Genomic DNA, 14,683 nt, shown 5'->3' on the forward strand with positions numbered 1-14,683 from the left:
TATCCTTCCCAGCCTAATGGAGGTTTGTTTGGTACAGGACATCCTCTGATGATAATAACTTTCATCATTTATGAGCAAAGTTTATTCTTTAGTGAACTAAAAATGTTCCTCCTAAGGAGATTTCCCCCATTTTCTTTTGGGCCAATTTGTATAGCCTGAGATCTGAGTTTAGATTTCCGTTGTGCTTTTTCTTCTCTTTTTTCTTTCTTTCTTTCTTTTTTTTTTTTTTTTTTTTCCATCTGAAGAGGTTTCCTCTGTTGAAAACCTTCAACAACTGCTCAGACCATTTACAAGAAGCACTTTCACAGGCAGTAGCTCTACAAAAGAGAGGAAAAATCGAAGTGACTACCTATAATAATGAAGTTAAATGCAGTTTTAAGTGTTTGTGAACTGCAACTGACTGAAAGGGTGCCAAATATTTTGCAAATATATACAAAAAGACAGGCCCCTGCTCTAATCAGCTTGTAAATTAAAAGAAAAGTACATTGGCAAGAGCAGAAGAGATGATATGACATGCTTTAAATAGTTTATAGGGAGCTGGAGAATTGTTGTTTATTTGGTGATGTTGGGAAAATATTTAATGTGTTTTGGTTAAGCTCTTTATAGAAATGCTTCTCCACCCCCAGTTTTCTTTTCCAATGACTGTTTTGGAGATTGAAACCAGCAAGTTTAGAGTAGATGGAAAACGGAGAAACCTATTTCGAAATTGACAAAACCGCGAGTAAATCTTTATAGATACTTTTTATGTGAGTCAGGCTTTCGAAAGTAATTATGGTAATGTAAGAAAGGATCATCGCTTCGCCGCCGCTGCGGACGGCCAGCCAGGTTCGCAGCTGGTGTAAATTGAGATAGCTCCTATCTGTTGTGCCTGCCTGGGGAGGGGGCGGCCCTGGCCCCTCTCTTTGGGTTCCGGGGCCGTCCCGGAGCGGCGGCGGCTCCCGGGGGCTCCCCGCGCTTCGCTGCTGCCCCGGCGCTCGAAGATAACCGGAGAGTTTTTAGCGTTTAAATGTTTTCTATAGCAAGCCGACAATTTATTGAAAAACAGGCCAACAAACAAAAAAGCCCGAAGCACTGTAATTTTAGATTTAACTTGCAGCTGCTGGCGTAAGATGCAAAGTGGGGTGCAATTGCATTTCTGAGAGCATAGGATTGGGGTAAGCTCCCGGTGTTGGTTTGGAAAGCTCAGATAGGTAAATAAATATTTCCTTTACCGTCGTCTTCCCAGAATCTGGAAGGTGACTCCGGCATTTGGGGTTTTTTGCCTCTTTCCCTGCTTTTAATGTTGTTGGTGATATCTTCACAGATAAGTGACTTCAGTGCATCCGGAGTTTGCATTCAAAGCAGAGACTAATTGTGGGGGACTTTTCGGAATAAACACATTTCTCTGTCGAAGTAATGTGTTTGTAAGGAAAAAAAAAGATATAAAAAGGAGGTTAAAGTGGATAATTTGTTTAGTTTTTGTTTGTAGCTTTTTTTCCTCTTTTACTACAGAGCACTCTGGAATTTCGTTTGAAAATAGAACCATCCTTGGAGGGAGGCACGGTACAAAATTTTGGCCTGCAATCACAACAAATACCCCTGAAGCCTTGTCCTCATCCTCTGTAAGCATGGAAAAAATTATTAAAAAATAACGAGATAATTTTGAAACCCGTGTTCCTCCTTTGGAGATGACCCAAAAAACTTCACAGCTTCTGAAGCAGAGGCTTTAGGTCCCGGGTCAGTTTTAAGTGCTATTGCAAACCTCGGCAGAAATGTTTGCAGCCGAACACAAATTTCCAGGCTTAAATTGCCTTCTTCCTGTGCCGGGATGCCAGGGCTTTGCACAGCTGAAATTGCACAGCTCTTTTCCCCGGATCCTCTTACTTATTCCAGCGCTCAGAGCCCGCTGCCCCGGGCACCCTTTTGCTGCTCTGGGTCAACCTGCGCTCGGCAGCCTCTGCCCAGGCCGGCTAGAGCCCTGCTCCCGTCTCCGCTTTGGCGGGATGGTTTCACGGCAGATCCCAGTCCGCGTGTTCCCTGCTCGCCCCCAGCAGAGCCAGAGGTATGTTTCATCCTTCCCTACGCGTTACCACCGCGGCTCCGTGCCGCCGCAGCCGCTGCCCGAGTGAGCCGGGGCTGGCAGGGGTGGCTGCCCCTCTTCTCTTGGGGTGTTTCAAGGGCAGAGAGACGGGGAGTGGAGATTTCCGCCGGAGACAGCGCTGTCCGCGGGCTTCACCGGGGCCAGGCCGAGTGCTTCCCCCTCTGCGGGACTCCGCCGAGCGCACCGAGCTCCGGGACTGGCCGCCGGCTCACCGGGCCCTGGCGGGGGCGGTCAGGGGCCCAGGTAGCGCCGCACGGACACCGGGAGAAGCTGGAGAGGGTTCCCAGGGGCGGGCAGCCCTGCCGGGACAGCGGGCTGCCCGTGCGCTCGGGGTGCCCCTGATCCGGCTGCCCGAGCAGCCCCGCCGGCTTCCCCGAGGGCGGCTGGCGGGTCCCCGGGGCTCGGCCCCGCTTGCGGTGAGATTTATGGCTCGATGCAGAAGCCGCGCTGCTGCCCGCAGCCCCGGCAACTCCCGGAGGGTGTCCGCAGGTGGGTGCCGGCTCCCCCGCCGTGCCGGGGCCCTCACCAGCAGATGGTGCTGCGGCCGCCCCGTCCCCGGGGCTGCGGGGCCCCGACGGACCGCACCTGGCCCGCCTCAGCCCTCCCGCCGTCCGCCCTCCGTCCCGCATGGCCTGGGCGACGCGGGAACCGGGGCGGGCCAGGGCGGCCGAGAGCCCAGGGACGGGCGCGTTTCGTGTCCCAGAGGCAGCAGACTGCTTGCGGGAGTTCGGGGCTTGCCCGGGGAGCGGCTGCTGACGGACAGAATGTCCGATTCGGGTGGACATTCCTTGAGGGTCCCAGGATCGTCGGCAGCCGCCACCGATCCCTGGCCCGGTGCCACGACCCTGTGCCCAAAGCTGGCAACCGCAGCCGCCTGCACTTCTGCAGTGCGCCGAGCCTGGTTCGTCCTGCCCCGGTCCGTCCTGGAGGCAGCGACGGCCCCAGCACGGGCGTCCTGGTCGGTGCCATCAAACCGTGCTGTCCTTTCCGCCCCCGATGCGGACGTTTCCACAGCAGGCACTGCTGCTGCCGCCCCTCTCCCTGCCGCTGGTCGGACACCGATGGGCTCGGAGGCAGGCGGGAAAAGGCGACCGGCGGCTCGATTCCCCGTGCCCCGGTTCCCCGCAGTGCCCGATGGCCCTCGTGTGGGGATCGGCCCGGTGCTTCGGGCAGGGCGCACCGAGGGGCCGCTCCCGGGCTCCGGGGTGCTGGCGGCCCCCAGCCCCGCCGCGCCCGTCGGAGCCCCCAGCGCTCAGCCCCGAGGGCCTCGCACAGCGTCGCGGGTCCCGGCGCAGTGTGGAGCTAACTCTTCCCTCAGGTAGCATTTAGGTTTTTTCCGGAGTGATTACAGCCCCCCCATCCCCCCCTCCCCAACCAGGGCCGTCCTCGCTGCCTTACCGGCTCTGTCGTTCCTACAGCCGGCGACCATCTCGGACCGTGCTGGCCGGGCCCCGGGCGCCGGTCCCATCCCGAGCTCTCCGGTGTCTCGGTGTCCCGACTCCGTCTCGGTTTTGCGTGGTGCGGGAGCGAAAACGTCCGCCGGAGCCGGCGCAAAGCGAAAGCTCGGGGCTGGCGGGGTTGCGGCAGGGCGGCGGGCCCCGAGCCGAGGGGGTTAAACCAGGAGCCTCCCCTTACCTTCAAAAAGTTAAAAATGTCTGGAGCCTGCATCTCTTAAAGGGGCGGTGCTGGCTGCAAGGAGTCTTGGCACCGGCTGCGAGAAAGGCTGGTCAGGGGCGTGAGTTCCCCTCCACCAACACCAAAACATTGCAAAAAAAGGCAGAGCGCCCCACACTTTAGATAAGGACAATTAGCCACCAGCGAGCCCCTGCAGACAGCGAGTTAATTAGGGGTTTCCTGCTCTCCGGCATGCCCTGTCCCAGCTCCTGCCCCCCAGGGCTCTTAGCCCTGATGGCACCTGGGCTGGCCCTCATGGCCACCTTCTCGCTGCCTTCCCAGGCTGGGGACAGGAGAGCACTGCCGGTGGAGAAACCTCCAGGTGTGAAGGGAAGAACTCTCATTCTCCTTGATGTCAACACCAAGAGCCCTGTCAGGATAATCAGTGAGAATTTCCTCTCCCTGCAGCTGGACCCCTCCATCATTCATGATGGCTGGCTCGATTTCTTAAGGTAAGGCAGGAGCCCCCCGGCGCCCTCCCCACGCCGCCCGCGGGGCGCCCCGGCGGCCCCGCCGCCCAGCCCTGCCGGGCTCCGCGCTGCTGGCGGCGCTTGTTGTGACGGAGGGAGAGAGGCCATGGTTTCCATTAAGATGCACATGTTTGCAATGGAGAAAGCATTTCGGAGACTTATCAGTTATGACTGCAAAAATGTCGTGCTCCCCTCGCTCCAGCAAACGCTCCTCTGTGCAAAAAAGCACAACACGGGGCCGAGGCAGCGCAGGGGGATAAAAAAAAAAATCAAAATGGAACAAAAAATAGCAGCAGGAACGGGGCCGCCTGCCGAGCCGAGCCTTCCCCGGGTCCCGACGGGCAGAGAGCGGGTGTCGGCCAGGTCTTCCGAGCCCTCCGCTCCCCGGACTTCCAGCCCTGCGCAGGGGGCAGAGCCGGGCTGCAGCTACGCTGGGTTCCACCGGCGGTGCGGAGCGGCCGCGGCCTGGAGGCGCTGGGACGGCCAGAGAGCCTTCTCCCTGCTGGGTAAGTCGGGGAGGGAGAGCGGGTCTCCTCCGCATGCCCGCTCCGAGGGTCCTTTCGGCAGCCGGGGAAGGAGCAGGGCGAGGATGCGGGAAAGCGCGAGAGAAGCGGAGCCGGGACGGTTCCCGCTCTTCTCCCCTCCCCGCTCCTCTCCCCTCCCGGCGGCTCGGCCCGCGGCACGGTCCCGCGTGGCGCTGAGCGCCTCTCCCTCCTGGACGCCGCTGCACTTGTCCGGAGGGCGCCGGCAGGACGGAGGGGAGCCGGGCCCGCTGGCCTCAGGGCCGCCACCGGCGGGCGGGACGGCTCCCGCTCCAGGGCCGCGCCGCTCGGCCCGCGCAGAGCCCTCAGCCGCTGGTACCGCTCGCACTGCCCCGGGCGGGGCAGCGGCGGGTCCTCGAGCCCCGTGGTCCCCGGTCGCTGGCGGTATTGGGGAAGCGAGGGCCCGGCCCGCGGCTTCCTCAGCCCTCTCTCTCCTCTCCCCAGCTCCCGGCGGCTGGTGACCCTGGCGCGGGGCCTGGCCCCCGCCTTCCTGCGCTTCGCGGGGAAGAGGACGGACTTTTTGCAGTTCCACAACGTGAAGAATCCGGCCAAGAGCCGCGGCGGGCCCGGCCCCGACTACTACCTCAAGAACTACGAGGACGGTGAGCCCCGGGGCCGGGGCGGGGGCGGGCGCTGCAGCGGGGGACTGCGGGAGCCGGGCGGTCCCGCTCCGCCTGCCCCGCTCTCCCCGCGCCCGGCGGGGCCGTGTCGCTCCCGGCACGGTGCCGCCGGGCACCGGAGGATTCCCGTTCCCTTTCTTTCCCGAGGGAGGGGAGCCGAGGAGCTCGGCGGAGCTCGCTGGCCCCATTGCCGGGGGATTCGGCGGGTGTCGGCCCCCGGGAACAAAAGACCAGCACTGGGCAGCGGGACTTTTCGTATTCCCCCGCCCCTCCGCGTCCTCTGCCTCCCTTTGCCCCCGAGCCCCGGCAGGCAGCGCCGGCCGCAGGGGAGGCTTTGCCGCGGCTCCGGGCGGGGCCGGGCACCGGAGCCGGGATGCCCCGTGCCGCGCTTCTCTTTGCCGCGGCTCTCGGAGCCCTGCCTTTCGTCACGGAGCTCGCCGCTGTGCGCCTTTCTGTGCCCGCCGCAGCCCCCGGGGCTCCCCGCGGTCCCTCCGGGCTCGGTGACCGTCGGTGCCCGCCTGCTGGTGCCCGGTCGGGGCTGCTCCCCCTCCGAACCTCTCGGCCGTCCGAACTCTCTCCAAAGTCACCGCCTGGCCCCCGCCTTCCCGCTGTTCCCCTCTTCCCCGTCTGCCCTTCTCCCCATCGGACCTCTGTACTCAAAAGGCTTTCACCTTTCGCGGCCCATAATTCACACAAAGAAACTGAGTAGAAAATTTAGGGCCATATCTCCGTCCTAAGGCATTTCTATTAAGAAGCTGAATACGATGTCCACATGCAAGAATTTATTGATTTTTCTCTCTTGCTTAGTTTGTTTCTTTTTTTAAAGAAACAAGCTTTTTTTCCCCCCCTTACACAACGACTTACAAAAATTAGCTTTAGATTTTTCCATAAGAAATTTTGAAGGCCAATTAATGCCAGACAGATCCCACTGGGCAGGTCTGGAACAGAGGAAATTTTGCAGAGATCTAGTCAGCAGCAGTCCTGAATGGAAAAAGCAGATGCATTTGCCAGTCTTCTGATGGCTCTCACTCCTGCTGTTTCCCTACATAACATCTCTGAGATGAATGTCCTTCTATTCCCACACGCAGGCAGGTGGGTAAGTTTTTCTGCTCCATCTTTCACTTGCTCTCCTAGCTGGGGCAATCCCGATGTTATTCATTGTTTTTCTTCTTGTAACAAATCTCAGTGGAAGGGTTTGTTGTAAGCTTCGCCTGCTGAGATGCACTTCAGGAAAAAATGCTGACCAAACTTGCCACAGACACCTTGTACAGTAGGAATTAAGTGTCATGCATAAAATTGTGGATGGGACTCATACAAAACTTTTGTAAGAATAAATTTTCCCACCTTCCATATTTCAACAACTTGCAGTAGAGAACTTATACTTACTTATTAAATGTCTTCACAACAGCTTTCATGTTAAGGAAGGAGTGAAATACTTTGGCTTTTTTTTTCAGTTTTCCTCATGGCAATAAAATTGAAATGTAGCAGCCTTCAAAATGAAGCTTTTCATAGAAGTTGTAACCACAGGTCTTAACTTTTCATCACTTAAATATGGAACAGGACCATTGTGAATGTGAGTGAAGGAAGGGGAAGACACATGTGGTGTGTATCAAGCATTGGTGTAAATCAGAAAGGTGTGGTAAAAGGGATTTCCTGCCTGGAAGCAAAGCTCTTGTATTTGTTCTTAAGATCTGTGTGCAAACTCCAGGGTCAGGGAGTTTCACCCTATTTGGAAAAGGCTAGAGTTGCTAGTAGCTCACATCCTTTTGTGCTGAGGCTGCACTAAGTACTTCACTAGAGGGATCCAGTTCTCCAAAATGAAATCCTGATGCCACCACAGCTCTTTGCCCTGCTGTCTGGGTATGAGCAGCCACCTTCTCCATTTGGAGCCCTGGCTCCATTTTTGTTCCCTCATCTGTGGCTCACCCAGGACCTGCTTGGAATCAGGACATGCAGTTTGCTCCTGCTGCTGAGGAATTACAGCTTCTACAGACAGCACAGAGAACTGATGGCAATCAGCACCTGAGCATGGGGGAAGCCAGCAAGAATCCTGCTAGGTACCCTTCCTCCTCCCCAGTCTGTCTGGGGTGGTTGGAGTTGTTTTCCATGTCCACGGGCTTTTACATGTCCAGTACCTATTCTCTGAAATTTCTTATAATGGCATGGGGGTGGGGAAGATGCTGGGGGGCTTGATTAGTTAAAAAAGTCAGCAAACATTTAACAGAGAAATCGGTGAATTTTAAAGCCTTATGCAGCACCCTAGTGATTTTTAGGGATGTGATAAGTGACTGTTTGGTTGTTTTGTGCTTTGAGTGTTTGTCGTTTTGCCACTTGTGCCTGTGGGTGCACACAGACTCCAGAGCTGTGCCCAGAGTCTGGGCTCTCTTTGCAGCCCCCACGGCTGCTCCCATGCCGTGTGTTCAGAGGGGAGTGAAGGGCACTTGTTTTGTTCCTCTGGGCTGCAGCAGCTCACAGAGAGCAGGGCTGAGAGGTAAAGGGCACGTGTGCAAGATCACTCAGAGAACTGCAGTTACAAGTGAGTGACTGTGTGTGGTGTTCACATCCCAGGCAGTTGCACCCCCCTGTGTGCTCGCAGCCCACACCCGTGTGGCCCTCTCAGGCATTCAGATGGATGGCAGCACCAGGACTGCTTTGTGTCATCCTTCATGGACCCTGGGACCATGCTTGCTAGAGTTGGAATGAATCTCTGGACAGGGATCTTCATCCTGTAAACCCCCTCTGCCCCCCTGGTGCTCTTCAGACCAGGGTATTCCTCGCTGTTCCCTTCCATGTTTTTTCTGTCTCTGTTGTGCCTTCCTGACTATCAGACCTCCTCAGGGATTCACCTTACTCTTCCCCTGCACTTAAAATTGTATTTGATTCCCTTTCAAATTATCCCAACTGTGCACACCTCCACCTTCTGGAAATTGCTTTTACCTTGGACAGCCTTTGGGTTCACCAACCCATTTTTTCCCACTTCTTTCTTTCACAGAGAGTGTGGGTACTCTCTGAGGGTAGTAGTAGTTGCTTTCATCTCGTATCTAAAATGTACTTTGTTTTCTTGAAATAAGGTGTCTGCTTTAGGTTCCAGGGTAACTCATTTCTTATTCAGATTATTCCTGGAAACACAGACCTGGAAGTATTGTGTGTTACCAGGGGTGTATGATAGCTTTCCTTTGTATGTGTGAACATCCTCACCCCAGTCTAAACCAGTCTAAACTGGTCGTGTTTGGGCAGCAAGGGTAGCAAAGTGATGCATGCTCTGTTACTGCCTGGGATGCCCATGAAGAGGGTGCACCTGGCAATTTACTGCAGCATAGTGTACAAAACTGGCACAGCAATTTCATCACTTGCTGGCAGATTTGTCAGTACCTGACAGGGCAACTCCTAAAAGTGGATGCCTATGGTAGATCCTCTTGGTGAGCTACTGGGTGTGCAGTCTCTGTTATGGTAGCATGGCTCTAGGTACCTCCTGGACTTTGCTAAACATTAGGTAATCTAATGTGCTACATTAACTCCCCACCGATGTTGCACACCTGGTGGCTTCCATCTCATGCAGCCCCAACTTTGGATGGTGAGTCCTGGAGCCCACCCTGTTTGGATAAGGCATTGGCCAGCCTGAGGTTTGCTAGAAACAGAAACCTAGTTTGATGTATGTCAGGCTCTGTGGCACCAGGAGGTGGGGCTGTGCCAGAGACTTTTTGACATTTTATGATCAAGAGGTGTAACATTTTTAGTCTGAGAGACTTTTCCCTCCCTTAAATGGTATTTCTCTGCATGTGCCCTGCTGAGTTCGTTTTTCTTCCCCAGCGGTGCTCAGCGTTGTGTTTTGTTATCTGGAAATGTGTTTCTCTGCACATGTCTGAGTCCAGGGCAGGTACCAAAATGAAAGGTTTCATGCTCAGTTTATCTAGTAGGCCTGCTTCTCCTTTTGCTGTTGGGTTTCCTAACAAGCAATCTGTTCAGCCTGTCCTTTCAACTGCCTCACATGTGCCAGGGACCAGTTGGATCTGAGGAATGGGACAACAGCAAACACTGGTCTCCAGGAAAACAGGCTTGAGCAGCTCCTCTTCGGAGCAAAGACATGGATTTTTGTTGGTACAAAACCTTTCCTGAAGCTGGATTTGTTAAAACCTGGCTTGCTTGCTGTCCTGGAGCCTGGTGTTGGTGTGTTACATGTGTGTGGAGTCCTGGTCTTGTTTCAGCAAGAGGTGCTGCAGGTGCTGTCTCAGTGCCTGATCCCTCAATGCTTCCCATTTTGGAAGCTCCTTGCTAGTGCTCCAGTATGAATTTAGTGGGCTAATGTGCAGCCTCCTCATCTGCAGGGTGATCCCCAACTGCCTCTCACCCCAAAGCCACAGAGCCAGCTTTGGACAGCCTGGGTGGCACAGACATTGCTATAGCTTCCCCCTGGGCAAATGTGCTGTCAGGGATGAGAAAGCAGAAAAAGAGGAGTTACTCACAGCTGGAGTTTTCAAAAATGTGCTGGCCCAAATGCACAGCTTCTCACTCCTGCACCCCAGCCTTGTGGAGACTTTTGTAGCCTTCTCATGGCTGAGAAGAGACCAAAGGACACTTTGTGTGTCCCTGCATGGGCCATGGGAGGGAGAGGGGAAGGACACTATATTTGCATGCTATAGGTAGTGCATCAAAGAAGTTTCTGAGCTGAAGTATGCATGGAAAACACATTTCAAAAATACTCTTAAATACTCTTTTAATTGCTGTTAAGTTGCTTCCTTCTATTTTATCACCTTTGTTATTATTATTTTTTAAGGCAATACCATTTGGAAAAAATCCAATTAAACAAAGAAAATTACAAAGACATGTTTCTTAAGCCTTCCATACTAGTCAGGGGATTTGGCAGTATAGTGTGGGAAATTTCACATCATGCTGTGTAAGGCTGGCATTCTGTGTATTCTTTCAGTGTTGCATCCATTCCTTCAGGCATCCTCAGGTACCCAGCACTGCATCTAAGCCTCAAAATTCATCTGGCTATGGGAACATTTTCACCCTTGCTCAGTCCATACTGCACAAGTGTCCTTTAGGATGCCATGCTGTTAGAACATGCCTGAGTGGAAAGGAAGATAATAATGACCCAAGAATATGTTAAATGACCTGAGGATTCTTTATGTGCTTACACAGGGGCTGGAGCTGTCCCTAGCTAGGGCTGCTCTTCCCACCCTCCTGCCCCTTCTGGCGTATTCCTCTCCTCTTCCCTGCCTGGAGCCTGAGTTTGTGTGGTGTGGTGAATTAGTTCAGGGATCTCAGCTGACCAAAGCTTGATGGTGGAGATGTGATTGCACTTCAGCTTGCTCAGCTGCCAGATTGACCAGTGCTGTGTGAGCAGGCAGAGGCGTAGAGGACAGTGCTGGCAAAGGAAAGCCTGCATTGAAGGCAGATGGAACTGCAGCAGTCTCAGTCTTGGTCAGATTAAATCCTTCAAATCTATGTCCTGAAGGCAGGAAATCTCACCTCTTGTTTGTTTGCCATCAGAAGGGCTGGTCCCCATGCTTTCTTTATGATCTGTGCACTGTTCTGCTGCTTCCCTTGTGCTGGCTCTGGCACATTTCTGATCCTCTGCTGAGCCAGCAGAAAATTATTTCGAGTTAAAAAAAAAAAAGGCAACACCTTTACTGTGAATTTATTGATTTAGGATTATGAGGATGATCATGGGGTATTAATATACCTGAGCCAGAGAAAGGGAATGTTGTTGCCATGTGTCTGGGAGTGTCCCTTTGGCTCTGCCAGCTCATAAAACTGCACTATATGTTTCTGAATGGAGAACCATCCTGTTGTCCTGGTAAAAACAAACAAACGAATTTTCCTTTATTCAAGGAATCATCTTCTGTTTCTGGTTACCCAGGGCCCCTTTTCTGTCTGCTTTGTGTCCCTCAGCAGTTTAGACATCTGTCCTTTCAGAGCTTGAAGAGGAAATAGTTGTTTTTTTTACCCTCTGAGTGTTTCAAACACAGCCTCTTAGGGCTGTAGCATTTCAGGCATAGCAAGAGCTCAATCCCCAAGATGGGAAGATCCTCTGATGTCCTTTGGACTTCTGGGATTTGCCAGACCTGGGGCTGCTCTGTGCCTCAGCCTCCTGCTCCCAAGTTCTCAGGCACCACAACTGCAGGGAAGGAGCTACAACCTGCTCTGCCTCTCTAAGGAGTCACAGGGCTGAGCTGTTTCCTTAGAAATTAAAAATAAAAAAACCCAGGTTGTAGAAATCACATTACACAAAGTAAGGGAGCCTGAGCAGGAGATACTTCCAACTTGCCTGTTTATCTCCACTTTTTCTTTTTAAAATAAAAACTGTTCTGCTATAATCATGCATGAAAAGAGCTTTAATAACTGCAGGAAATGGTGCAATCAAAGAATTAACTTCTGATTTGTTAGCTATTTGCTTGTGTATTGGCGAGATAAAAAGATTTTTATCTGTGGTTATGTATTTAATTGTTTATAAAAAGTATCCTAAATTCTATTTTTAAATTGCATATTTTTGTTAGTTTCACAGTTCTTTCCATGCTGCATCTACTTTGTGTGAATTAAAAGTGATTCATGAAAAATTACATGCACAGGGAAAGATGTGACTTTTTGTACAACTATCCATTCTAAATTAGCAGTTGGCATTCAGGGAAAACGTTCTGAATTTCTTATGGATTGGTCTCTGAATGCATTTAGGTAAGTAAAAAATGGATCTAATGATAGGGATATTAGAAAATAATTGGAAACAATCACTGGGAGCATTCTTATGCTATAAGTAAGCTAGGTGCTGACACACTAATCAGTGTAAAGGATATATATGTGAGGGGTAGGATGATGGAAGTGATCAAAGTCATATCTTTCAGTCATAGAGATTTTTCATCTTGGAAAAAATGACAGAGATTGTGACAAATGCCATGAGCTCGGTGTCACACAGAGAAGACAATTTGGGAATGATTATTTCTTTGTTTTCTTGACACAAGAAATAGGGAGCATCCAGTGGAATTATTACATGTAAAATGAATAAATATGACTTTTTTTAATATAGTGGGAAATAACTTCTGGAACTCATTGTCAGGGAATTTTTCCCAGCTAAAATAAAGGAATGATACTAATGTGTCAAAAATTTGCCCATTAAAGACAGACATGATGAGGATGCAGTTTGTGGCTTGAGAAATCTTCTGTCTTTCTAAAAAAAAGTTGTGTTCCCAATTTCGCAATCACTGGGCATTTTATAATAATTCCAGCAGACAAACCTGTTTTTAAAAGCTTTTAAAATTTGTTAATTTAAAAAGTAGGTATTTTACAAGTTTAGCAATGTGAAAATCGTAAGACTTGTGCCTGGTCACTCATTAAACATCTATTTAATTTTGGTACTAACAAAATTTTCTAATATTCCACTTTCTATAAAAAGTGTTCAGGTTTTGTTAGAATGAAATTGAGGGGGTTCTTCCCCTTTTGAATTCACTTTTCAAGACTGGAAATCTGAAGCAAACAGTCCCCTGAGGAGGATGGCTAAACTCAGCTTGTTCTGGTGCCATGGCTGTGGTGACTCTTGCTTTTGCTGGAGCGGTGGTCGCTGTGGGTAGTGCTCACTTTCACACACGGACGCAGAGAGATGAGTTGCTTCTCCTCTTTACCCTTCTGTCACACCTCCCTCTGGCAATAACCACATCCCTCTGCCCTGTCCTTCCTCCTCCCATCTTCCAGGTGCTCAGCTGCTGCAGTCTGTGTCTGCTCCATGACTCCAGCAGCTCCTGGAATGGAATTGCATGTGGGCAGATGGTGGCATGAGCCATAGGAATGTCCCCTCCACACAGGCCACAGTGACAGTGTGTAAATTCTCGGCTAGAGAAGCTCGTTCATTATGTGCAAGGGAAGCCCGGCTCTGGCTGGGAGCTGTCTCTGCGTGCTGTGCGCCATCCTCGGGGACTCTCAGCTTGGAACTTCTCTGCCCTGTGGGAAATGGTTACTGAACCCCCTGGTGCAGGTGACTCACAGAAAGGGACTGGCAGAGCTGAACTACTCCTGGGATGTCCGGGAAAGAGCATCGCTGCGATTGTGCCACTCCTCAAGGGTGTTTTCTAACTTGTTCTTCCAACATTTCCTTGGTAGTTTCGGTGACCTCCTCGGGCGGTGCGCACGAAATCGCAGGAAATATCCCGAGGCGGGCCGGGGATGTGTACGGGCACTCGGGGCAGAGCAGCCTCAGGAGCAGCGTCCCGCGGCCGGGCCCCGCAGCTGCCGAGGGGGGGGGCCCGCTCCGGCGGGCTGTGAGCGGCGCGGGGCCCGGGGCCGGCCCGAGGCGGGCGCTCCGGGGCCGGGATGGCGGTCGGCGCGGGCCGGCAGCCGCAGCTCACCTGGCCGCCACACGGGTGTGCTCCCGCCATTCCTTCCGCTCGGCGCGGCCGGGCCCGGCTCCGCGCTGCTGCCGCCGCCGCGGGGCCTGCGCCCGCCGGCCCGAGCGCCGCGCCCGCCGGGGCCCGGCCGTGCGGCCGCGGGGCAGCCTGAGCTGGCCAGGGTACTGACCCGGCCCGCCCGGGGCACGGCTCCGGCCGGCCGGCCTTGGAAAACATTCGGCATCCTCTGGGGCTCTCACATCTGGAGTTCTTCTTTCGCACTCCTGGCAGGAGCTGCTCGGTCCCGTGCTCTGCTGAGCAGTTTATCGGGGTTTTTTTTGTCTTCTTGTTTTTTTTTTTTTCTTTTTTTCCCGCGAGTCTCAGGAAGGCAGCGAGTGCCCTTCTCCTGCCCACTCGGAGCTGCCCTGCCCGAAGCCTCCGGGGTACCGTCCTCCTTCTTGGCTTCCGTGCATCTGTCTTTTTTTCTGTCTCTTCCTTTTAAGATTTGAAAGCTGTGAACTCCTTACTGTCCATGTCCCTCGAGTTTTGCTTGCTGAGAATTCCCCTGGGCCTTCAGGAGCCGTGGTCTGCCACCCCTGTTCCCTCAGTGCTGCTGGTTCAGCAGAGTGCTGCAGAGGGGCCTTTGCCTCCTCCCCTGCACTGAGCACAGCCCGGTGGAGTAGGAAGGACGAGGCACTGAGGGAGTGTGCCGGACATCTGCCCACAGTTTAAGCTGGAGTTATAATGACTGTGGGGTCCACCTCCATCTTTAGGTCTTGGGCAAGTTTCTTGGGTCCCTCACCAGTCTGAGAAGACAGGACCTTGCATGTCTTGTCTCTGTTTCCTAAGTGTCTGCAGTGGCAGATCTCAGTACCCCATGAAGGTAACTGTCAGAGTGCTCTGACTTCTGTGCCCTGCATACCTTCCCCACACTCTTCCAGAGATCTGTTTGCATGTGATTTGACATCCTGGTGGTAATCCC

At 53.1% G+C, this 14,683-nt stretch overlaps 1 protein-coding gene across 1 annotated transcript in view; it reads left to right on the forward strand.

Annotated features, from left to right (window-relative positions):
* Positions 1–3,946: 3,946 nt before the first annotated feature.
* HPSE2 (heparanase 2 (inactive)) overlaps positions 3,947–14,683 on the forward strand; it is a 106,916-nt gene continuing 96,179 nt past the window's right edge. Inside the window, exons 1-2 of the mRNA XM_058029217.1 lie at positions 3,947–4,206; positions 5,211–5,368. Of these exons, the coding sequence (XP_057885200.1) occupies positions 3,947–4,206; positions 5,211–5,368 (418 nt within the window). The remainder of the gene's footprint in view (positions 4,207–5,210; positions 5,369–14,683) is intronic.

Source organism: Melospiza georgiana, chromosome 8 (assembly GCF_028018845.1).
Source record: "Melospiza georgiana isolate bMelGeo1 chromosome 8, bMelGeo1.pri, whole genome shotgun sequence".
NCBI lineage: Eukaryota > Metazoa > Chordata > Aves > Passeriformes > Passerellidae > Melospiza > Melospiza georgiana.